The sequence below is a fragment of the Balaenoptera physalus genome, assembly GCF_965194825.1.
Source record: "Balaenoptera physalus genome assembly, chromosome: 13".
Lineage (NCBI taxonomy): Eukaryota > Metazoa > Chordata > Mammalia > Artiodactyla > Balaenopteridae > Balaenoptera > Balaenoptera physalus.
Window position 1 is genome coordinate 84504389 of NC_138892.1, and position 27334 is coordinate 84531722.

Consider the following 27334-nt stretch of genomic DNA (forward strand, 5'->3'; position numbering starts at 1 on the left):
ATCCAAAAAGAACAGAATACACTTTCTTCTCAAGTGCTCATGGAACGTTCTCCAGGATAGATCATATCTTGGGTCACAAATCAAGCCTTGGTAAACTTAAGAAAATTGAAATCGTATCAAGTATCTTTTCTGACCACAATCCTATGAGAGTAGATATCAAGTACAGGAAAAAATCTGTAAAAAATACATATACATGGAGGGTAAACAATACACTACTAAATAACCAAGAGATCACTGAAGAAATAAAAGAGGAAATCAAAAAATACTTGGAAATAAATAACAATGAAAACGCGATGAGCCAAAACCTATGGGATGCAGCAAAAGCAGTTCTAAGAGGGAAGTTTATAGCAACACAATCCTACCTGAAGAAACAAGAAACATCTCAAATACACAATCTAACCTTACACCAAAAGCAATTAGAGAAAGAAGAACAAAAAAACCCCAAAGTTAGCAGAAGGAAAGAAATCATAAAGATCAGAAGAGTAATAAATGCAAAAGAAATGAAGGAAAGATAAGAAAGATCAATAAAACTAAAAGCTGGTTCTTTGAGCAGATAAACAAAATTGATAAACCATTAGTCAGACTCATCAAGAAAAAAAGGGAGAAGACTCAAATCAATAGAATTAGAAATGAAAAAGGAGAAGTAACAACTGACACTGCAGAAATACAAAGGATCATGAGAGATTACTACAAGTAACTCTATGCCAATAAAAAAGACAACCTGGAAGAAATGGACAAATTCTTAGAAATGCACAACCTGCTGAGAATGAACCAGGAAGAAATAGAAAATATGAACAGACCAATCATAAGCACTGAAATTGAAACTGTGATTAAAAATCTTCCAACAAAAAAGCCCAGGACCAGATGGCTTTACAGGTGAATTCTATCAAAAAATTAGAGAAGAGCTAACACCTATCCTTCTCAAACTCTTCCAAAATATAGCAGAGGGAGGAACACTCCCAAACTCATTCTACAAGGCCACCATCACCCTCATACCAAAACCAGACAGAGATGTCACAAAGAAAGAAAACTACAGGCCAATGTCACTGATAAACATAGATGCAAAAATCCTCAACAAAATACTAGCAAACAGAATCCAACAGCACATTAAAAGGATCATACACCATGATCAAGTGGGGCTTATCCCAGGAATACAAGCATTCTTCAATATACGCAAATCAATCAATGTGATACACCATATTAACAAATTGAAGGAGAAAAAACATATGATCATCTGAATATATGAAGAAAAAGCTTTTGACAAAATTCAACACCCATTTATGAAAAAAACCCTCCAGAAAGTAGGCATAGAAGAAACTTACCTCAATATAATAAAGGCCATATATGACAAACCCACAGCTAACATCGTCCTCAATGGTGAAAAACTGAAACCATTTCCACTACAATCAGGAACAAGACAAGGTTGCCCACTCTCACCACTATTATTCAACATAGTTTTGGAAGTTTTAGCCACAGCAATCAGAGAAGAAAAAGAAATAAAAGGAATCCAAATCGGAAAAGAAGAAGTAAAGCTGTCACTGTTTGCAGATGACATGATACTTTACTATACTATAGATAATCCTAAAGATGCTACCAGAAAACTACTAGAGCTAAACAATGAACTCGGTAAAGCAGCAGGATACAAAATTAATGCACATAAATCTCTAGCACTCCTATACACTAATGATGAAAAATCTGAAAGTGAAATTAAGAAAACACTCCCATTTACCATTGCAACAAAAAGAATAAAATACTTAGGAATAAACCTACGTAAGGAGATAAAAGACCTGTATGGAGAAAATTATAAGACACTGATAAAAGAAATTAAAGATGATACAAATAGATGGAGAGATATACCATGTTCTTGGATGGGAAGAATCAACATTGTGAAAATGACTATACTACCCAAAGCAATCTACAGATTCAATGCAATCCCTATCAAACTACCACTGGCATTTATCACAGAACTAGAACAAAAAATTTCACAATTTGTATGTAAACACAAAGGACCCCGAATAGCCAAAGCAATCTTGAGAACGAAAAATGGAGCTGGAGGAATCAGGCGCCCTGACTTCAGACCATACTACAAAGCTACAGTAATCAAGACAGTATGGTACTGGCACAAAAACAGAAATATAGATCAATGGAACAGGATAGGAAGCCCAGAGATAAACCCATGCACACATGGTCACCTTATCTTTGATAAAGGAGGCAAGCATATACAGTGGAGAAAAGACAGCCTCTTCAATAAGTGGTGCTGGGAAAACCAGAGAGGTACATGTAAAAGTATGAAATTGGAACACTCCCTAACACCATACACAGAAATAAACTCAAAATGGATTAAAGAGCTAAATGTAAGGCCAGACACTATCAAACTCTTAGAGGAAAACATAGGCAGAACACTCTATGACATAAATCACAGCAAGATCCTTTCTGACCCACCTCCTAGAGAAATGGAAATAACAACAAAAATAAACAAATGGGACCTAATGAAACTTAAAAGGTTTGGCACAGTAAAGGTAACCATAAACAAGTGAAAAGACAACCCTCAGAGCAGAAGAAAATATTTGTAAATGAAGCAACTGACAAAGGATTAACCTCTAAAATTTACAAGCAGCTCATGCACCTCAATATCACAAAAAGAAACAACGCAATCCAAAAATGGGCGGAAGACCTAAGTAGACATTTCTCCAAAGAAGATACACAGAGTGCCAAGAAACACATGGAAGAATGCTCAGCATCATTAATCATTAGAGAAATGCAAATCAAAACTACAGTGAGGTATCATCTCACACTGCTCAGAATGGCCATCATCAAAAAATCTACAAACAATAAATGTTGGAGAGGGTGTGGAGAAAAGGGAACCCTCTTGCACTGTTGGTGAGAATGTAAATTGATACAGCCACTATGGAGAACAGTATGGAGGTTCCTTAAAAAGCTAAAAATAGAACTACCATACGACCTAGCAACCCCACTACTGGGCATATACCCTGAGAAAACCATAATTCAAAAAGAGTCATGTACCAAAATGTTCCTTGCAGCTCTATTTACAATAGCCAGGACATGGAAGCAACCTAAGTGTCCATTAACAGATGAATGGATAAAGAAGATGTGGCAAATACATACAATGGAATGTTAGTCAGACATAAAAAGAAACGAAATGGAGGTATTTGTAGTGAGGTGGATGGAGTTAAGAGTCTGTCATACAGAGGGAAGTAAGTCAGCAAGAGAAATACAAATACCGTATGCTACTACATATATATGGAATCTAAGAAAAAAAAAAAAAAGGTCATGAAGAACCTAGGGGAAGACGGGAATAAAAAGACGCAGACCTACTAGAGAATGGAGTTGAGGACACGGGGAGGGGGAAGGGTAAGCTGGGACAAAGTGAGAGTGGCATCGACATATATACACTACCAAATGTGAAATAGATAGCTAGTGGAAAGCAGCCGCATAGCACAGGGAGATCAGCTCGGTGCTTTGTTACCACCTAGAGGGGTGGGACAGGGAGGGTAGGAGGGAGGGAGACGCAAGAGGGAAGAGATATGGGGACATATGTATATGTATAACTGATTCACTTTGTTATAAGGCAGAAACTAACACACTATTGTAAAGCAATTATACTCCAATAAAGATGTTAAAAAAAAAGAAACTAAAAAAAAAAAAGTGAAAAGTACAGATATATTAAAAATTATTCAGTTAAAGTATTAAACTCAAAAGTAAAATAATTATGCACAGTAAGATTATTTTAAGTAAGATAAAATAATAGTAAAGCTACTTTATTCTGTGAAAAATAAGAAAAAAGAAAATATTTATAAAGAACTAATTTTACTAACCTGACTAATTTTTCTTTGCTCTTGTATAGCTCTTTGAATTGCCTGAGATACTTTCTCTTGATCTTTTGCGTGCTCAGTCTTCCATAACTCCCTTTCTTCTGCATGGGCTTTTTCCAAATTTTTTCTGTCTTCTTCTATAGCTTTTAAAACTGCATCCTTCATCGCTTCTTTCTCAAGCTTCAAAACAAATAATGACCAAAACAAAAATATTTGAATGAGTGACCACAACAGTTCCTTGAATAACACAGACTTGAGTTAACCTTAAAAACTCAAAATTTTGATCCTATAGGGTTTATTTCTGACATTGTTTTTTTTTTTACTCATATGTAATAACTGCTGTAAAATAAAATTAATTATTTGTTTTTACACAAATAACCAACTCATTTCCATGGCATTCCTAAACTTCAAAGAAACCAAGTCTTAGCTTAAAGTAGCAGTTTTCAAGCTATTTTGTCTTAGGATCTCTTTACACTCTTAAAAATTACAGAGGACTTCTAAGAGCTTTTGTTTATGTGGGTTATACATATTAAGATTTACCGTATTAGATAGTCAAACCAAGAGAAAATAAAAATACTTATTTATTAATTCATTTATAATTAATAACAGTAAGTGCATTATATATTAATAAATACTGTATTTTATGAAAAATAACTACATTTTCCAAAATTAAAAAGTGAGAAGAATGTTTGTAAACCTCCTTACTATCTGACTTAATAGAAGAGAGCCTAGATTCTTATACCTGCCTTCTGTATTAAATCTGTAATGATATTTTTAGTTGAAGTATATAAGGAAAACCCAGCCTCACAAAGATATGTAGAAGAAAAGGGAGAATTATTTAGTAGCCAGCTGAGATCACTGTAGATATTCTTTCTGATTCCACACCAAAACTTAACAAGGGGTAGTTCTTAAAGGTAAGTTGCAATAAGAAAAATAAAATCATGTCAATGAATTTTTGGACTCTGTTACATTACAATCTTTTCTTGCATTTTGAATAAATCCTTTACGTATTCTTTAAACATTTTTTATTTGGCAAACATTGATTCAATGAGGTACGCATCTCCTCCAGATGTTGACACATTTCGCTATATTATAACCAAAAAAGCCACATTTTTGTTAATACCACCATCAATCTCATCAGAAGAGTCTTTATTAAAAAGTAGAAATAAATTTTCTAAAATTCTAATTTTTTTTTAAAGCTCGAATTTTATCATTGGCAACAAGAACTGTCAGTTTTTGTCCTTAAGGTGCTGGGCTCACTCTGCTTATTTTGGACAAAATGTCTGCCAAATACTAAAGTCTGTATAACTCTACTAATTCAGTAAAATGGCGTTCCATGAAAACAGAGCCTATTTCAGTTGCAACTCAAACAGCTGCACAAGAATTTTCCTCAAGAAAACCATCGTACGTAGTAAAGTCCATGGACCTCCCACTCCTGAGAGACTTAACCACTTTTTTTCTTGCTTCCAGTTCACAACCAAATTTGACAAAAGTCATTAAAGCTGACAGTCACCATTTTTTGAACTCCTGTTTTATTGCACAGTTCTTCTCCTAAATTACTCTCTTACTATGTTCACCAGTGCCTTCCATGTTGTTTAAACCAAAGGATATTTTTTGTTTTTTGTTTTAGTCCTTACTTTCATGACCTCAAAGCAACATTCTATATAGTTGATTATTTCTGATTTTGTGAAGCCCTCTCTTTTCTTGGTTTTCATGAGAGCCTGCTGCTTATATTTCTCCTATGCATTTTGCTGAGTCTTTTCAATTCTTTGTAACTTCTTCCTTCCTCTGGATTTTAAATTTTGGAGTTCCTTCAGGGCTAAGAACTTGGACCACTTGTTACTCTACTTGTTACTCCTTTGAGGTAATTATACATGAAAATAATTTCCATGGCTACTATTACCACCTCTCTGCTGGAAAACAAAAAACAAACAAAAAATCATACTAACCCATATTAATATCTTCAGGAGATTCCTATCTACCGAGCTGTAAATGTCACATAGATTTAGCTGCCTACTTGACTTTATCATCTAGATATATCACAGGCAGCTCAAACTCTATACCAAGGAAATAGTTTTACTTTCTATGTTGTTGCTGAATGAATATTCTGGCAGTTCACAAATTGACCACCTCATCCACACCAAATATGTTGATTCTATCTCCTAACTAATTCTAGAATTTGCCTATTTCATTCCTCTCCAAGCTACTACTACTACTCTATTTCTGCCACTCACTATCTCTTATACAAACTTCAGATGCACTCTGTTAATTCTTTCCCTGCCTTTGGCCTTTCTTGCTCCAATTTCCCAAAAATTAATGTCAGTTACCATTATGACCCACCTATACTCAGAAATTTCGATGTGTCTCTACTTACCTATGGAATAAAATTCAAACTCACTATTCAGAATGTTAGCCATCCTTCAAGGCTCAGTTCAAAAGAAATTTATTGTTAAAAACTCCTATGGGGGGCCTTTCCTGGTGGTCCAGTGGCTAGGGCTCTGTGCTCCCAAAGCAGGGGGCCTGGGTTCGATTCCTGGTAGGGGAACTAGATTCTACATGCCACAACTAACTAAGACCCAGCGCAACCAAATAAATAAATAAAACAAACAAACAAAAAAAACTCCTATGAATGACATGGAAATACTATCTATATACTCATAATTATTTAATGCATTCCTTCTCACCTTATTAGTACATATACAATGTTTTTTTACCTGATTGTAAATTCTTTAAGAAAAAGACAAAGTCATAGTCATTCTTGAACTTCCACCTCAGCACAGTGATCTGTACCTATGAGACTTTCAACGTTTGTTTACTAAATTTAAATCTAAATCCCAAACTCGACACTCAGTGCTATATTTGTGTTAAAAAATTAATAAACAGAAACCTCAATTAAATAGTGTCAGGAGACCATAAGGCCAAGCCCTCACCTTATAAGTGCTGCGACAATGGCAGAGTCCAACAGGGAGAAGACAGACTCCTCTACTTCCCCAGCAAGAACTCAGCCAATGAAATGCCCTGGACGCTGTTTACCACAGCCCTCCCAACTTCCTTTTCCCCTGGATAAAGCATTCTCCCTTGCTGTATGGGGACTTGCACGTGGCTCACCATGGTTGCAGACCCCAAACTGCAATTCTCTGCTGTTCCTGAATAAACTCATTATTGCTGGAGAAATATCTGGCAGTCTATTTATTTTAGGTCAACACTTTGGTGACCCATATGGGGACCAGAGAAGACCTCCGAAGGCTCTGGGGCTATTGAACAGATGTGGTACCCACAACTGAGCCCACTGTCGCTCACTGCTTTCTTGCTGACCTTGGAGTTTGAAGGTACATCTTTCTCCTAGATCCAAGCTCATGCCCTCTTTGTGTTTGAAGCTCTCCAGGTTTTATTCAGAATCTATTTTAAGGTTTCGTCTTTCTGGCTAAGGCCTTGTTCTGCATACATTTGGAACTCTGGTCTGATTTTGAGATAAGACAGTTTCAACCGAAGCTGGCTGGAAATGCCGTCAGCCCATTCCTTTAGGAATAGGGACTTCTTCACTGAAAAGTGTATTGGTTTTTCAGCCTTCGGCCTATTCCTTTGGAAGGGGCTATTCTCTGGAAATTGGCTGTAAAAGCCTTTGGCCTGGCTCCTCTAGCACCAAGCTGTCTCCTTAGAACTGGCTGGTATTAGTTTGCAAGCTTTTTGAGCTGTAAGTTTATTTAAGCTGTTTGAAAATTGTTCTTTTATTCTAGAGAAAAACCTCTGAGAAATGGGATCCCAGTTAACTAAGTATTTTGAGGGCACTACCCCTACAGGGACTCCAGCCAAACTGATATTTAAAAACCATAATTCCTACCCCTTCAAGCTCACTTCTGACTAAAAGGACCGACCTGACCAAAGGCAAGTTAAAATATCAGTGGCCATTATGGGAAACTTTTGAAATCCCCAAACTTAATTTCCTTAAAACTGAATTAGAATACAAAAGCTCAAAAATTTCCAGAACTGAGTGGTATCTTAAGGCTTCCCAATATTATCAGAAGCCTAAAACTCTCTCTCTGCAAAATAAGATTTTAAGATTAACTGAGGCAAACCAACAATTAAAGAAAGATGTAATGGCTCCCAAATCCTCAGGTTCTTCTTCCTTGGCTTCTTCTGGTACCATCTCGTCTCTCATCCTTGCATCCTCATGGCCAGACTGTGCCTCTGGTGCCATCTTCCTCCCACCCTTCTATGCCACTGATGCCTCCTCTATACCCCACACTAATTATCCTGTCAAACTCCTTTTCTCTAAAACTCTTCCCACCCCCTTTCCCTCTGAACTTTTCAGAATTTTTCCCTATAAAATTAAGCCTTCTGAGGACCCAGAAGTTAAACTCTTAATTTCCTATATTCTCTGGACTAAAGCTGAACTGAAAGCCATAGTCAAATATTTTCCTAAAGTAAACCAAAGATCCTCACAGATTTGCTGAGGAATTTAATATAGTCATTCAAACTTATCAACCTTGTTTCTCTGACTCATATCAGCTGGTTCATATACTTGTTGGTTAAGGCCAGGCCCAGCATAGGATGAAAACTGCTAATTGGGAAAATCCTGAAAGGTCTAACTTATATGGTTAGGCTCAGGCAATCGCTAGGTGGCTTCATCGAGCAATTCCTAGGGCTTTACCAAAGCCTGTTGATTGGAACAGAATTCAGGCTTGCACACAAACATTGGATGAACCTGTTCATGACTACTACATGACTTCAGACTGCTTTTAAAGAAAATTCTGGTCTTCCCTCAGATGTTGATTACACCTGGGCAGCTTTTAACTCTGTGTTATTAATGGGCTGGACTGGGACATCTTCCCTTCTAGTAAAAAGGACTAGGGTGAAACGGAAAACTATCTCTATTTCAGACTTAATTAATCTAGCAAACCAGCTCTCTCACACTCTACATGAGTCACCTAAAAGGAAGAACACCATATTTCTTAATCTTCAAATCCAGCAAATGAAGATTCCTGAATGAAATCAAAACTTTCCCAGTTTCTGCTATTATTGCAAAAAGCCAGGACACTGGGAAAGACTGTTACAAATTTAAGTGTTTGAGTGCCTTCAGTCCTCTAACCAGCCTTTCCAATGTCCTTTCAATTCTCAATAACGGGGTTTTGAGGAATTTTAGGGGCTCTTCCCAGTTCTCCCTCTTAATCGGCGAGAAATATTTCTCCTGATTGAGGATGAACCTCTTCCTGTCCTGACACCGAAGGCACAATCTCGGTGTTCAACCCCACTACTATAAAGCAGCCCGTGCCGTGGTTCAAACAGTGGGGATCGCTAATGAACTTCACATTTGAGTCATGGTCTGTAGATTTCATAGTGGACTGAAAGAAGCCTCCCCTCGCAGACCGGTTACTCCCTCTTCTGTGGCTAAAGTACTTTTGGAAAAGATTGTCCCTACCTGAGGAGCTCCTCTCAAACATCATAGTGATTTAGAAATCCATTTTACTGGCTAGGTGCTTCAGCAAGTTTGCACTGTTTGGCCAGTTTTACAACGTTTTCACTATGCTTACCACTTTCAATCCTCTGGTTTAGTTGAATGCACTAACAGCATCATTAAGATTCAGTTAGAAAAATTTGTAGAGGCCCTCCAAATACCTTGGCCAAAAGCATTGCTGTTGGCCTTCTAAATCCCAGATCCACCCCTTTTGGAACTCGTAAACTCTCACCCTTTGAGATAGTCACAGGACACCCAATGCACTTGGCTCCTGCCTCTTTTAACCCGCAACTGATAAAAGGAGAGGTACTCCAATATTGCAAAGGCCTAGTTGTTTCCATTAAAAATAACCATGCCCTGGCAGAGCAATCTTTTCACAGTGCGCCTCTGGGAGTTGACGACCTTAAGCATCACATCTTGCAACCTAGAGATTTTGTCTATTGGAAAAGACACTTCCAAAAGAATGCTCTTCAACCTCACTGGAGAGGCCCCTATCAGGCACTGATAACCAACCCTTGTGCCACCAAACAACAAGGAATAGACTCTTGGATTCACATGACACACCTAAAGAAAGCACCTAACCCTGACTGGACCTGTACATCATCTGGTGACCTGCAAGTAAAGATTTCCCAGAAATGAAGCAGATGACATCTGATGAGACAGCTTTCCCAAGAAACCCAGGCCGGGCCTCTTAGAAGTTTGTCACCAAACCTTTGATGATGACATAACACTTCAGATGATCTCCAATGTCTATAATCTTGATAACATATAGACTTCAGAAAATGGCCTAAGAGGTCTCCCTCCTACTCCTCCTTGTTACTTGAATGTGACTGCAATAGTTTTCCAATCTGCACTTTCCCTCTGACATGAGACACCACACCCAGAAATTGAGGGACAAAAAGAGCTAAAACTAGAAACCTTGATTCTTGATCAGTGGTGCTTTCAGAAAAAGATCTTGATCAAAGGGGAAAATGTAAAAAAATTCATAAACAGAAATCTCAATTAAATAGTGTCAGGAGATCTATTTAAGGGGGAACTCTCATGCCCTGCAACTATAGTAGAGACCAACCGGAAGAAGAAAGACTGCTCTTCTTTCCTGGCAGCGACTCAGCCAATGAAAAGCCATGGACTCTGTGTTTCCGGTAGCCCTCACAACTTCCTTTCCTCTCTATAAAAGTGTTCTCCTTGCCATGTGGGAACTTGTACATGGCTCGTCATGGTTGCAGACCCCAAATTGCAATCCTCTCCTAATCCTGAATAAACCCATTTTTGCTGGACAAATATCTGACAGTATATTTCAGGTCAACATATGTATATATTAGTATACATATACTTAACATCTATGAATATACTACCCAGATGATCTATTTCAAAGTTGACTTTAAAAACCACATACCTTGATACATACATACATATATACATACATACACACACACACACACACACTCATTACTTGTATGATATCTATCAAATACCAAGTGGATATTAGTGTTCCTATGTAGATATATTATTTTAAACAAGTGATTAATAATCTAAATGTAAAGCATTTCAACATCATCAGTATCTTGTGTAATGTAAATTTAACAAGAATATGAACAGTAGAAGAAAAAAAAATTTTAATTTTTCTGGAATGAAATATTTTTAAAAGTAGATTGACTATACCATTAATGAACTCAGTTTGTTAATTCCACTATTTACAAAGAAACTGATTATTACTGATGGGTCTCTATCAGGCAAATAATTAGACATAAAGATGACAAAAACAATTCTTATATGAGACCAACAACATTCATTTTAGGCTTTGATGTGGGGGTAAACATAACAAAAGTAGAACTATAATTGAAATTAAGCTACAGAATAAACTTTTCAGAGAGAAATACCTTTGCAGCAGATACTAATGCTTCTTTATTTCTTTGCCTTTCTTCCTCCAAACATTTTTCCAATATTTCCTGTAAATGATAAGACAGCTAGACATTAAAGTATTATTTGAGGTAACAGAACATTCTTTCCACAGTCCAAGCAAACTTAAAGTATTACCTTCTGTTCTTGAGATTGCTGAGTCAAAGCTTCCTTTATTTTTTCTTTTAACAGTTCCTTCTCTGTGGCAAGCATTTCAAGGAGCCTCTGATGCTACAAGGAAAGATAACTGCATTATGATTATGGCTCTGAGACTGATAATCTATCAACACGGAGAACAGCTGGTAGAATTCATTTGCAGTAGTTACTAGAGGAAACAAGAAAGTTTGCTAAAATGAAGGCTTAGGAGCCAAAAAACCTGAATTCACCTTTCTTCCATCAGTCAAGATATACTTTTTTCGCCCCCAAACTCAATAAAGTACATGACATAAGATCTAATTTAAAAAACATTCCAAATATGAAGTGAATCATAAAATGATAAAATGTCCTTTCCTAAAATTAAATTTGGAAAATTTACTCATTAAAATTATTATTAGCTTGCAGTAAGAGAGCAATCAGATTATAACTGATGTTTGCCTGATGAATAATTATCTTAACAGATTATTTGTGTTTCTAGTAAAGCACTGTTACAGAAATTGAAAGATGATTGTTCTCATCTCAAGATTTTACCATAGATTCAAAAAAATAAATATATGAAAACGGTCAAAGGAATATTATATGATAGCTAATGTTAAAGAATATAGAGTTCATGTATTTATTTATATTCCAATATACTAATGGAAAAGCACACAGAGCCATCAGCTAATTATCATGGACTAGACACTTGGAGTTTGAACGAAGTTTTCTTAAGAAAGTTTAACATTTGTAGCCTCAATATCCTCAACATAGATAAGCCAGATACTTGTTCTGAACGGTGCTCTTAGGGAAAACAAAACATATATACATATACATATATACATATACATATATATTCCAGTCACATAGATTTCTCATTCAGTTACTAAAGGCAAGTAAGATATTTTCTCAGATTTAGAATGCCATTTACATAGAAGTCTCCTTTAAATATAAACCAACTCTGACACCCAATATTTTAAAACAGATCTATGTCATTCAGCGTTGTTCTGATTTAAAACATTTTTTAGGCAGGCAGTCTACATTGAGAGTAAGTGACCAAATAGTCAGAAAGTTAAGATAATCTATTATTCCTGTTTTTAATTTTAATGTTTTATCTTTATGTTTCAAGAAAACAAGAAAAATTACTAGAAAAATGTGTTTCTTCTTTAAAAACAAATCCAAACTGTGATATAAATCATGACACGGTGATGGGAAATTATTGGTACCATATGAATTTGTGAAAAGCATTTGACTAATAAATCAGTAGGCTTAGCATATGATATGTAATAATAACTGAGACTTTAATGTTGTATTCTTTGAAAGTCTAGATGCGCACAGAATTTCATAAAGTCAGAAACAATACCTAATCCTATTTATAAAACACGCATGATAAAATGTGTTTTACCAGGCAAATAATTAGACTTCAAAATGATAAATATAATACAATTCTCATATGAGACTGAAAATATTCAATTTAGGCTTTGCGATGGGAGTAAACATAACAAAAATAGAACAAGTAAAAATTATTGGAATTAAACTGCAAAATAAACTTTTCAGAGTCATCAATATTTTTGAAAATGATTTCTTCTCAAAATGAACTGTTATGTTAATAAGTCAGACTAATCAATAAGTAATTAACTATAAGTAGGCCATGTTTTTCCAGGGGTCCAACAAGAACTAGTCAAAGAGGATAACATTACCTAAAAATGACAATGCAATGTTTAGAAAATTCATTCCTGAGTTTCATTTCTTAATTCTGACAGTACACTATAATAGAAGACTATTTCTGAGCTTGTTTGAGCCAAAATAAACCTCACATTATCATTTGAAAGAAGCATCCTACATAAAATATACCCTAAGTAAAATCATAGATCTACTTGAGAAAATACAAGGTGACTGACTTAGATAGATAGATAGATAGATAGATAGATAGATAGATAGATAGATAGATAAAAATAGCTAACTTTTTTGGACCACTTTAAAGTTTCAGACACTGTTAGAAGTGCTTTACATGTGGTTGTACCATATTAAACACAACAGACTGCTCCTCATTTTCAGATGAGTGATCTGAGACCCATAGAGGCTAAGTAATTTACCAGCTCTTAAATGAAGAGCTTCAGCAATAATTATATCTGCACACTCATGTTCAGCAGTAGTAATCACTTAATAGATAAAAGCAGTGCCACTATTACCTAGTTACTAAAGCTACATAATATAAGTAGTATGTCTGGTAAGACCTCACTTCCATTTGGCTTTAAAAGAATTTGAATAATCTATGCTTTTGATTTTGTTCTTTTCAGAATAATATTAAAATAAGATAATTTCTTGAATAAATATCAATTGATATTAGGAAAGATGACTCAGAAAGATGCTGAATGGTGTGGCAAAAGTTTATGTCTTAAATAGTTAATTTGTAAAGTGAATGATCCACAAGCGGCTAATCAAGAACCATATAAAGTTCAATAAAATATACTGTTTTTGCAAGAATCACATACATTCATCGTGAAAAATGTAAAGAAGTGAAAATCATCCAGGGTTCCATTACCCAAAGAAAATCACTGATAGCACTTAGACAAACGATCTTCGGGAGAGCTCTCTGTGTATTTAAATACGTAGATATACATAAACATTTTATATAATATGTTTATAATACTGCTCTGTAATCTTTTGCACTCAGGAAAGGTACTGACATATTTCTATATAAATACAACTATGCTATTTTTTGTTTTATTAAATTAAATTTACATTTTATCACTGTGCTATCTACACACATTTATGTTGTCTGCAATATTTCAGTTTAAAAAAAATCTTGATTTTTATGCATGAATCTTTGTGAACTTGTGAATTACAGTCTTATGAAAAATTCCTAGAAGCAGTATGAGCAGGTTGAAAATTGAGCATGTTTTATATTTTGATGCATACCTTCAAACTGTACTCCAGAGAGAAAATACCAAATTACAAACAATAGCAGGACAAGGGATGAGGGGGATGATCCTAGAGAACAGAATCATGGACTATAACGGCAGCTAACTAAGGAAACTGTTCCACTGGAACAATATCCTATAAATGTTGATTTTCTATTGGTCTTTTCTTTCTTCAAATTGTTTAAATTATAAAATAAATCATAAATCTTCATGGTAGAAATTCAACTATATATTTTAATATCTTATTTTTAAATTAAATTGTCCTAAAGGAAAGTTTACCCTCATATACTAATTTGTAAATTATTACATATCATTTCCCTATCAACTTGTCCATCTCTCTATGTAAATTTATAAATTTGCTAATGCATTTTTTCCCAACCATCATACAAGAAATATTTGCTTGGTGTGTACCAACACCTGACACTGTACTAGTTTCCAGGGATGCTGCTCTCATGGACATTAATGTCTAATAGACAATCCATGAAACATAAATACATTTTCTTATATTTGACTTGTAGAACTATTTTATAAAACAAATTTTCTTCAACAAATACCATAACAACTAATTTTTTCCCAAAACACACGTAACTTTTTAAAAGTAGGAAGTACCAAATATGATTTGGAAATAAATAAGTAGAAATAAACTTTTAAAAATACAATACATAAATTTTAAATAAAAAGTTCTAATAGAAAAAAGATACAGTTAGCCCTCAGTATCCGTGGGGGATTGGAGGTCCAACTAATTATAAGTGCTTTTACAGGAACAGATGGCAATAAAAGAGAAGGTGGCCATAATAATTAAGACCTCAATTATTACAGTACAATATTCTTGCCTTTCATTTACTAATATTAACTATTTGTGGATAAAATATGTCTACAGTGAGAAACAGATAGTTTACGACATATAAACACCTCAGGACAGTGCCTGTTAAATAGTAAAATTTAAATGTTAAGTGCTATTATTACACTACTACTTCTGCTTCCTTTATATATTTTGGTAAAATATATATATAACAAAAATTGCCATTTTCACCAATTTGAAGTGGACAAGTGGCATTAATTATACTCAATGCCATACAACCATCATCACTATTTCAAAATTTTTTCATAATCCTCATCAGAAATTCTGCGCCCATTAAGCAATAACCCATTCTTCCTCATCCCAGCCCCTGGCAACCTCTAATCTACTTTTCATCTCTATGAATTTGCCTATTGTAGATACTTCATATACATGGAATCAAACAGTAATTGCCCCTTGTATCTGGCTTATTTCACTCAGTATAATGTTTTCAAGGTTCATCAGTGTTGTAGTATGTATCTGAACATCATTCCTTTTTATGGCTGAATAATATTCCATTGTACATACATACCACTTTTATTTATCTATTCACTTGTTGAGGGACACTGGAGTTGTTTCCACTTTTCAGCAATTATGAATAATGCTGCTAAACATTCACGTACAAGTATCAATAAATAATATTTGCAATACAGCAATGTACAAAGGTTCCAATCTTTCCATATTCTTTACAATATTTTACTTTCTGCTTTTTAAATTATTATTACTATAGTCATCTTGGCAATCTCATTGTGGTTTTTATTTGCATTTCACTATTGACTAAGCGTGTTGAACATCTTTACAAATGCTTCTACTTCTGATACTATAACTAGTCCTTTTCAACTATTACTAATATTGTCTGTACAAGAAGGAAAATGACTGGAGCTCTTTTTGCAGCTTTTATAGGGGACAGTAGTAGAAGGTGCGCTGGATTTGAGGTTTGTTCATTGACATATTCTTCCAGAAGTAGGAATGTCTTTCCTCTCTGGGCCAGAGATTATTTTAGTTATTTAATCACAATAAGCTAGAAATTATAAAGTATCAACCTTTGGCCAAAAAGGTTTCAGACTCCCTTTATTATATCTAAAATAAAGTATAAAGTATATCTGGAGATTGCCTGTATTACTTCTGCCATCTGCCTCAATAGAGAATTGCTTAATTGTCTCAATTAACATTCAGCACCCTGGAAATGGCACACATGGATTTTGATGATATAAGAGATGGTCAGTGCATTCTTTTGTACCTTACTAGCTGACCATTCCAAGGTGAGGATGTTCTGAACACCTTTTGTTACATACCTCAGAGCCGAAATTGAACCAATGAAAACATTTAATCATACGACTCTTTTCAAATATTTATAATTTCGAAACACAGATACTTTCTACAGAATTTGCAAGACATAGCCTTATAACATTTTGAGAGGCACTATGAAAATTAATTGAAATCTAAACCAATAAATCTCATTCAAGAACAGTGAAAAGTTTATTATATTTTGTTTATCTAAAATATTCTATTGATTGCTTCTTAAAATTATATTGAAATTTTAGTAATTTTTAAAGCAAACTGAAGAAATAAATGCAAACCACAGAGTCCCATTAATCCTACAGAGTAGTTGCTTAATATAAGGGTATCAAGGACAGTCCTTTGAAATTTAGCTTAAAACAAAAGGCACTCAGAAATGGGTTATGCTTTTCCCCTCTTTTGGAAGAACTTTTTCCAAGAGAAAAATGTTTGATATAGACTCAAATATAAATATAGAGGTTCTGTGGTTTTTACTTGATTCCTGTAAAAAAAAAAAAAGAAAAGAAATATAAAAAAATCTCTTCTTTCCTGTAATGTGAGTCATAGGAGATACTGTAAACAGATTTAATCACAATCATACGTAGTTTTTTGTATATCAAATTTTAGACTAAGCAGTCAGAGAAGCTCATGTTCAGGTATACTGTCATCCATTTATCACCAGGTCCACAAACTTCACATTACTTTATATGTGTGTGGTGTGTGTGTAGTATATATTCTATAAAGCAAACTCAACAAGTATCTTCTTTCACTTTCTAGAAAGCACAAACATTGAAAAAGATCAAGTGATCTGGTGGGATGGTCTTAAAGCACATGTTCCTATAAGCCTCCATTTAACATGATTTGAAAGACACTTAATAAATTTAATAAACATCTTAATATAAAGTGAGTCACACACAGCTGTTTCATCTCTTCATGGGCCAACACATTAAATATTGTTTGGAAAGAAAACCTAAATAAGATGACCTATGGGATTTAATCTATGCAGTTACCACAAACTCAATAATATTAATAAACTTATTAAAGTGAATAAAATAAGACTAAAGATAAGCTATACTAGATTTATTTCACCCAAACAGATATAATTTCTAATAGGCATGGAAAAAATGTAAGCAAATAGGTTATTCCTCCTACTTAAACAGGCCTTTAACCTGAGGGAGTGATATAAAGGGATGAAGCAAAAACTGGGGAAGAAGGCAAGGATGACGCCTCTCACCTCAGCTTTTCATCATTGTACTGGAAGTCTTAGCTAATGAAATAGTGTAAAAACAGGAAATAAAAAGGAAGAAGAAATTAAGCTGTCTTTGTTCATAGATGACATGATCATCTTTGTAGAAAATTTTGAGGAATTGACAAAAAAATTCCTGAAACTAATAAGCAATTATAATAAGGTTGCAGTTTACAAGATCAATATACGAACGTCAATCCCTTTCCTACATAGCAAACACTATGAAATTAAAATCACAATACACTTTACATTACCATGCCCAAAATGAAAAATTTAGGTATATATCCAACAAAATATGTACATGATTTACATGAGAAAAACTACAAAATTCTGATGAAAGATATCAAAGAACAATTAAATAAATCAAAATATATTTCATGTTCATGAAAGAGAGACTGAATGTTGTCAAGATGTCAGTTCTTCCCAACTTGATGTATAAACACAATGCAATCTCAATCAAAATCCCAGCAAGGTATTTTGTGGATATTGACAAACTGATTCTAAAGATATGGAAAGACAAAAAAACAAAACAAACAAACAAAACAGAATGGCCAACACAATACTGAAGAAGAACAAAGCTGGAGGACTGACACTCTCTGACTTCAAGATGTACTGTAAAGCTACAGCAATCAAAACGGTGTGGTATTGGCAAAAGAATACACAAAGAGATAAATGGAACAGAACAGAGTTCAGAAATAGACCCTTATAAATACAGTCAACTGATCTTTGACAAAGGAGCAAAGGCAATACAATGTTATAAAGATAGTCTTTTTAACAAGTGTTGCTAGAATGATTGGACATCCACATGCAAAAATATGAATCTAGACAGCGACCTTACCCCCTTCACAAAAAGTAACTCAAAATGGATCATAGGCCTAAATTTAAAATGCAAAACTTATAAAACTCCTAGAAGATGACCTAGGAGAAAATCTAGATGAACTTAAAGGCAATGACTTTTCTGATACAACATCACAAGCACATTCCATGAAAGAAATAATGTATAAGTTGACTTTCCACTCAAAAATCCTACTAAAAATACATGTATATACTGACTACAAAGGAACATGAGAGGATTTTTGGGGGGTGATGGAAATGTTTAATTTAAATCTTGTTTTAGGTGGTAGTTGTGAAACTGTACAGGTCTGTCAAAATACAAAGACTGGTACACCTAAGAGGGTAGATTCTATTTATGTGAATTACACTTCAATAAACTTGAAGAAAAATATACACATATACTTTAAATTAATTTTTAACTCATACTATTTTTGTCCCTTAAAATGGCCTTACTTTCTCTTCCAGTCAAAAGCCAATCTTTTCCCATTAAAATGTTACCTCTTTTGAATTCTTTCTTGAAAACTCAGAATGAATTGCCTGCTCTCTTATCTATAATCCCAGAGTATTTTGTTTCTATCACTAGTGTATTGTTTATTATATTTTATTATAATTTATTTTATAGCTGTCTCCCATAATAAGGCTCTTAGTTTCTTGAAGGCAGAGAATGTTCTTATACTTTTAAAAAACCTTTCTGTTAGACTGCCTAATATATTGAAAACTTTCAATTTAAGTTGACAACACCATTATAGATATTCGTATTCAAGTGAAGTTCTAACAGTTATTAAAATGCCTGCCTAAAGATAACTTAATGAAAAAAAAGTATTGGATTAATATATGACTCTGATAACAACAAGCAACTGTCCTTTTCTGTACTATGATGAAAGAAAAAAAAGTAGTGGTCACCTAAAAATTGTACACAAATATTATTGGGAAACTAATTAAATAACTCTAAGTGCAACCTGACCAATGCTTTAACAAGGTTACAGTTTGAACCACACCAGTCATCTGGTTTGCAAGATTTCCTGCTGGACATCAACACCAACCACTCGTTAGACCCAAAACCACCTTGGGAAATAGCTGTGGCTAAGATTTACACAGACCAGTAATGGACTAAATTACTGGTTCAGTTGAAAAACAGGTCAGAAGCATATATAACATGACAGAAATTGGAAAGTCAATGAAAAGAATTATATATCAGACTCCCAGCCCCACTCCTCAAAATTTAGCTGAAAGTTTTAAGACTCTGAAGTTGGAAGACTTAAAAAAGGTCTGGCAATTTTCTCACACAAACCATATAATTATCATGAAATGCAGATTTGGTGAATAACACCTTGGGAAAGATTATCACATCTTTAATATCTTTTTGATGGGAAATGAAGTAATCACATCAAAGACCTTTGGCATATTTTCTTAAAAGATTACACATCCATCTAGAGAAAGAATATAGAAAATAAAAAAACAATGATACTTTCTCTTCCATATGCAAGAAAAACATATTCCCTAGACGATGAGGGGAATTTTTTTAAGCAGAATATTTTATTTTCTCCAGTCTTATAAAATACATATTTTAAAATACAACATACTCCATTATTTCCCCCCAAATAAACTATATATATATATATATATATATATATATATATATATATATATATATATATGAAGTATATGAGGACACACAGTAAACACTGTGAATGATCATGAATGAGTATATTATATAATGAAGAATGCAATTTTAAGTACTAACATCAGTTACAGATAGAATGCTTGACAAAAAATAATAGAATATTCAGAAGGGTTCAACCCTGGTCCTGATCAGCTTATGGTAGGGACCAACAGTTTTCAAATTCTGTCCAACAGAGTACTAGACATCTCCATCTCCATTTCAACTAGAGTCACTATGCCTTTATTGGTCTTGTTTGTAAGAAAAGTCTTCAATAGAAGATTTAATCTAAGAAAAGGTTTCATGGCTAAAACAAACTTGCTAAAGTAGATAATGAAAACGTATATTCACATTTTTGGTTTCAGCTTTGACATGTAAAGAGCTTGGAAGATCACCCTGATTCTTAAAACAAGAAAAAAAGCTGAAACAAACTAAAGATCAATGACATGCCTTAGGTCTATCAGAGAACTGGGACAGAGCAAATCCCACCCCACCCCCCAAATTTACAAGTAGGAAATCCAGTGAGTCACAGCCAAGATCATCTTACCTAGAGCAGAAGCTACTGGAGATATAAACTGGTAGGCGCTTGAATGGTAAATCTGAGGAAGTGCTGGAGGCTGAGTGAGGATGTGTGACACTGAGAACTCTTGAGAGCTGATGGCTCAGGGATTCCACACACTTTTATGGATTCTCCCCCCAAGAAATCCCATCAGAATTTCAGTATGAAGAGCCCAGAAATTTCCCCTCATGGTTCTGTTGAGGGGAGTAGAAAAAGTGTGAATTATTATAACCACTGTGAATTATGCCTAGAGCATTCTCCATAACAAAAGCCTATTCTTTAGGTGAAAAGACTTTATCAAAACCTTATAAACCTTCCACCTGGGCAAAAGGCCTTACCAAGATTCCAGCTCCCTCTAGCCTTCCTGGCTCACATAAAGGAGGGGGGGAAAAGCCAGCAAACATTTGTGAAGGTCACGGGCCCACTAAAAGATGAAGATTTAATCATAAGATTACAGAATACTTCCCCTCCCCAATGCCTTATATCACCAAACCAATAAGTTTCTAGTATATTATAGTGCATAACACTTGAAAGAGCTGTAAGACGCAGACTCTTCTAAGGAGTTCTTAGGGAAGCCAAAGACAAGAGGGGAGACAAAAACAAAAACCTTTAAGGAATCTGAACGCTCTGGTAACTTACAGCAACAGAAAATATTAAACACAGCTATTCACTTCTAAACAAATTAACAAAACCTCCCATTAAGAGTCTATTTACCTCTATTCCGATTACATGTTACAACATGTTCATCTTTTTTTTTTAATTGAGGTATAACTGACATATAACACTATATTAATTTCAGGTATTCAGTGTATTGATTTGATACTTGTATATACTGAGAAATGATCACTACAACAAATCTAACATCGGTCACCATACATAGATACAAAATTATCTTTTAACAAAAAAATTATAAGCATACTAAAAGGCTAAAAAGTCTGAGGAACAAATAAAAGGCATCAGAACCAGTTTCAGATATGACAGAGATTTCTGAATTATCAGACTGGAAATTTAAAATAAAAATGATTAATATGTTGAGGAAGCTAATGGAAAAAGAAGATAACATGCAAGAAGAACAGGTGGATAATGTACAGATGGGAACTCTAAGGAAGAAACAAAGGGAAATACTAGAAGTCAAAACAAAAGAAAAGAATGCCTTTGATGGGTTCATCAGTACAGTCAACCTAACCAAGGAAAGAATCATGAGCATTAAGATAGGTCAATAGAAACTTCCTAGACTTAAGTACAAAGTGGGGGAGGAGGGGAGGAAAACAAAAACACAGAGCAGAACAGTCAAGAATCATGAGACAATTTTAAAAAGTATAACATATGTGTAATTGAAATACCAAAAGGAAAAGAAAGAATAAAGCAGAAGAAATATTTGAAGTAATAATGGCCAAAATTTTTCTAAAATTAATGACAAATACCAAACCACAGATCCAGGAAGCACAGAGAAAATCAAGTAAGATGAACACCAAAGAAACCCCACAAAACCCCTACACCTATGTGATCATATTCAAATAGCAGGGTAAAAAAAAGAAAAAGAGAAAATCTTGGAAGAAGCCAGAGAGGGGAGAAAAACACTTTACTTACAAGAGGAAAAGGATAAGAATGACAGTAGATTTCTCTTCAGAAACCATACAAGCTAAAAGAGAATGAAATATTTAAAATGTTGAAAGAAAAAAATCGTAAGAAGAAAGAGCAGAGGTTTGCCATACCACATATTAACATATACCACACTGTAATAAAACATAGTAATAAAAATAGTATGTTATTTATACAAAAATAAACAGATTAGTGCAAGAGAATAGAAAGCTCAGAGACAGACCCATGTATACATGGGAACTTAATATACGATAAAGAAGCACCACAAAAAAACAATGTATAAAGGGTAAACTGTTCAGTGGTTCTCAAACTTTTGCATGTATCAGAATCACCTGAAGGATTTGTTAAGAGATTGATCAGTCCAAGAGCAGAGTTTATTTTTTTAAGTTTTTTCATCTTTATTGAGATACAGTGGACATGTAACATTGTGTAAGTTTAAAGTGTGCAACGTAACTTTTTAATTCAATTAAAAGCTATCTTATATTATTAAATTACATATTCCTGCTTCAGATTTTGATAGGAGGGGAATATTCTTTTCCTGATAACAAAAGTGACTCTTCAATTTATTGTCTCCCAAGAGCAGAGTTTTGGATTCAGTAGTCTGCAGTAGTGCTGGGGAACGTGCATTTCCAACTGCTCCCAAGCGAAGCTGACTCTGAAGCTGCTGGCTCAAGAACTACAGTTTGAGATCCATGGCCTTAGTGTTTTCAGCAGCTCGGTTGAGCTGAAGAGAGCAAACTCACGTGTCGGAGTTGCTGATTAGGCAAAGATGAGCCAAAATGAGAGTAATAAAGAAGGCTTTAATCACTTACTGGTCTGGTACAAGCAAGTGGCTAAAACCCCTTGACTCCGTGGAACTGAGCACAAGGTGAAGGCCAGGTGGATGAGCACAGAAGTGGGAGTCATCTCACTGCTGCAGGAGCACTGAACAAAAGCCTCTGGATGTTTTATGGACCCTGGGGTGGGAGGGAAAAAAAGGCAGGCAGGACGAGGAGAGGAAAAGTACTGAAGACTGAGTCAGAGTGGGGAAGAGTGTCTAAGTCTCTCTCTCCTCCTCCCACTAAGGAGGCCTGGGCAGAAGCACCTGAAGAAGACTTCTGCCCAGGGCCTCAGATAAAGAGCATTAGGAATGAAGGCACCTGAGGCAGAAATGCAGGTATGTGAAGAGCATGGCCAGCAGTGGGGCCTGAATACTTGAATGCAGCACCCTTCAAAGGCTACAATGCACTTTCCCTCTGAGACCTGCCAGGTAAAGCCTTTGTAACTGCCTAGAATCAGACCTGAAAAAAATCACATATAGGTTTTTAACCAGGAACCAGACTCCTTAAGTATATGCTACTAGGCAAAGTGGCTCATTTTAGGGAGAAACATGAAAATGGATACTGAATCTTTATCTAACCTTATAAACAAAGTAAGACTACAGGGGTAAAATACCAAAATGTGAAAGGTAAAATTATAAAGTTAATAAGAAAAACATGTACAAATAAGCCTCTGGCTGTAAGGACAATAAAGAAATTCTTAAAGAAATTTAGTACAAACCACAAGGCAAAAATGATTAATTGGATTACATCGAAATAAGGGATTTTTGTTTTAGTAATAGATACTAAGAACAAAGTTAGTATTCCATTTACAGATGAAAGAAATTTGTTTTATCTAAAAACCTGTAGGGATTAATATTTCAATTTACAAAGAACCCCTGCAAACTGACAAGAAAAACAGATCAAACTCAATTTAATTAAAAAAAAGGTTAATGAATAGGTAATTTATTGAAAAGTTAATCCCCAAAGTTAACAAACTTATGATAAGACATTTAAGTTAAGAATGAGGTATCTATCGCTTATTAAAAAAAGTAAAAATTTGGGAATTCCCTGGTGGTCCAGTGGTTGGGACTTGGTGCTCTCACTGCCACGGGCCCAGGTTTGATCCCTGGTCCAGCAACTAAGATCCTGCAAGCCTCACAGTGCAGCCAAAAAAAAAAAAAAAAAGTAAAAGTTAGAAGCTGGATAATGCTAGGTCTTTGGGGAAAAATGGGGATGTAGGAACCTGTGCATCGCTGGCAGGACGATAGCCTTGTCACCACCACTCTGGAGAACAAACTGGCAGCACTTAGTTAAATTAAACATCTGCATGGCCTATCATACAGCAGTTACACTCTTGGATGGAGATGATGATAAGGATAGATAGATGAACAGACCGTTTGCTTTTGTTTTTTTTTTCTTGCACCTTATAAGGGCACATAAAAGTTTCTGGGTTGGTGAAGAGTTAAGAGACAACCTAGATATCCATTATGGGTGAGTGGATAGAAGAAAATGGTGAATTCATACCACGGATTCTGCAATTTAGAAAAATAAATTCAATTTATACATAGTAACGGATAGTATTCACATGCACATATAGCAACAGTTTTGGATTTTTTGAGCAAAATGTTCGGTGGATTTCTCTTAGAAGCACAGGAAACAATGCATTCTATACATAATAAAATTTTTGTAAAATAAAAATACATGCACACAAAATAATAACACACAGATTACAAGAACACATTCAAATAAGGACACATTAAAATGGTTCCCCCAATCAGAGGGAAGACACTGGGAGCAGGGAACAAAGATAAAAATTTTATATATGTACACATACATACACTTACACACACACACATAGGGAAGGGCCTTGTAAGACACAAGAGGATAATATGCCAAGAACTGAGGAGTATGATTACCCTTCTTCACCTAAGGTTAAAAAAGAAAAAGATTACAATTACATCGATAAAGTGAAAAACTGTGTTACTGACAGCTAGCCCAAGAGGAAGAACTGTGAATGGAAACAAAAACCGCATTTTTCAAAACACACTTGAATCACAAAATAAATAAATTGTGCCAGACCTAGCCATGATGTGTATAACAGACTATGTAAGCTCAAATCTTTTAACGACATTTCACTCAGACCCATACATTCCAAGAACACAGAAAAACCAACCTAACAGTAACTCTAGACAGATTCATGTATTCTAAAGATCACAGACTGTCACAGCAACTTTTAAAATACACTTGTTCGTAGCCAAAAGACCAAGAAGCGATGAGCAACTTTTAAAATAAATTCTGACAAATCTTTGCAAGACCATTCTATGACCAATTATAACCCCCCCCCAACTCTATCATAATTCATCCCTACTCCCCCTTTTAGAGACATTCATTGTCCCCTTGGTATGTATTATCCTTTGCTGCAGCAAGCTTTAAACCACACTCTGTTAGACTACAGGTGAGTTCTTGGCAGCCTTTGACTCATGGGTTTTAACAGGAAGGCACGGTGGGGTAAACAGAAGTGGCTGGTCTGGAACAGCTGGAAGCTGCTGGCACTCTAGAGCTTTCCATCTACTCCAGGTCCTTCTACTCTGAGGAGAGCCTACAGGATCACTGTTTTGGGCACAACTGCAAACTCTTCATGTAAGCTCTGTTCCAGGTAGTCTAATCTATTTGTTCCATTCATTTTAATGCAAAAGCAATATAAATATTAAATTAGTTAATAGAGTAAAATGCTTAGAGCATGCACATATATAGCATAATTGTACATGCTTTTCTGGACATGCTACTTACGGTAAATCTGATAATTTTATAATCTGAACTTCAATCCTCACTTCAACTATTTATTTCCTCTTTCATTGCCACTCATACTATCGAAGTGTTAAAACATGAAAGGGATAAATGGAAAATTCATAACTATCTATGAAAAATTTTTTTGAGATAACCTAATGGGTCACCATTTCTTGAAACAGACCTTGAAAGGAGTTCAAGTGAGAATTTAAATGAAGAATATTACTTCCAAGCTTGATTCAGACAATCCTTGTGGCCACCGAAACAATGCTTTGAGTGTCCAGGTAACAGAACTATATTTCATCTAACATCAAATTTCTGATTCGTGAGTTTTAATCATAAGGTACCAAAAAGAATGATTAGCCTTCTAATATGAATTATTAAATTGCTTATATGACAGAGAATCCATTGAGGATCTTTCTCATGTCTCCATTTTTCATTAAAATCGTTATTTAAAACAGAACACATTTTTAAAACCCTGAGCAAAGAAAATAAATTTAGTAGGTAGAAACTAGTTTTCAGGATAACTTTTCTGCAATAAGCAGCTTCGTTATTATTTCTGCTATCTACTTTCAATACTTTATTTTCTAAAAGCTAATAGAAAGCATTTCATGGGAAATTATTTCTACCCAAAGAACTAATTTTATCCAGGGTGGATATTTTAAAGAAAATATTAACATTTCTGCAGGAAAATACCCAAGATATTGGTTTACAGAAGTAAAATGTTTCTTTAAAAAAGTTGTAATTGTAAAGATAGAAAGGTTTTTAAAAAATATTCAAATTAAGGATTGGAGTAAACAGCCTACCACTGTATAAAATATTCTCATATCATGTCCTTAAATTTAGCAAAAGATATTTATGAATCTAGACAAATGAGGACATTTTAAATCAACAAAGACAATGTCAACTCTACTTATGTCCCTGTCAATCTGGATCTCCATTCAGCAAACGCACAGTGAATGTAAAATTAAATTCAATTTCTAGAATCACAAAATCTTTAGATCAGAAATGAACTTAAAAGACACTATCTGACTACTCATCCAATGCTTGAAACCCCTCCACAAATTATCCATTAAATGACTGCCCATGTTATGACAAGTTTACTCCAGAGAAAGGAAATTTGCTACCTGAAGGGAACACTACTCACTATCCCTTTATATTAGGTTGAAATATGTGAAATAGTTATAGGTAAAAATGGTCTAATATAGCCTATTTCATATCAACACAATACCGTCAGGTGAACCTTATACCACTTTGTATTTTCATGTTGAGCTAAAATGTTTCCTTCTAGCTTCAATACATTGACCCTAGTTCTATAAGGTTCCAAAAGAAGTCTAATCTTTTCTCATATAACAATCTTCCAAATAGGCAACTTATTTCAAGTACCTTAAATTGTTTTTTATACTATATGTCTGCGTGTGCCTTCAACCCTGTATCCGCTGTCCATTAAATATCTTCCAATTTGAATACATACTTTTAAAAGTCTG

The 27334-nt window shown here is 34.7% G+C and overlaps 1 protein-coding gene across 9 annotated transcripts in view; it reads right to left on the bottom strand.

Annotated features, from left to right (window-relative positions):
• The window catches only part of CCDC91 (coiled-coil domain containing 91), a gene marked incomplete at its 5' end in the record, with an annotated part of 407914 nt that overhangs the window by 139355 nt on the left and 241225 nt on the right, over positions 1-27334 (bottom strand). For all 9 annotated transcript variants that reach the window (XM_082419790.1, XM_082419788.1, XM_082419787.1 and 6 more), the window contains 3 exons: positions 3837-4013; positions 11169-11237; positions 11326-11418. In XM_082419790.1, the coding sequence (XP_082275916.1) occupies positions 3837-4013; positions 11169-11237; positions 11326-11418 (339 nt within the window). The remainder of the gene's footprint in view (positions 1-3836; positions 4014-11168; positions 11238-11325; positions 11419-27334) is intronic.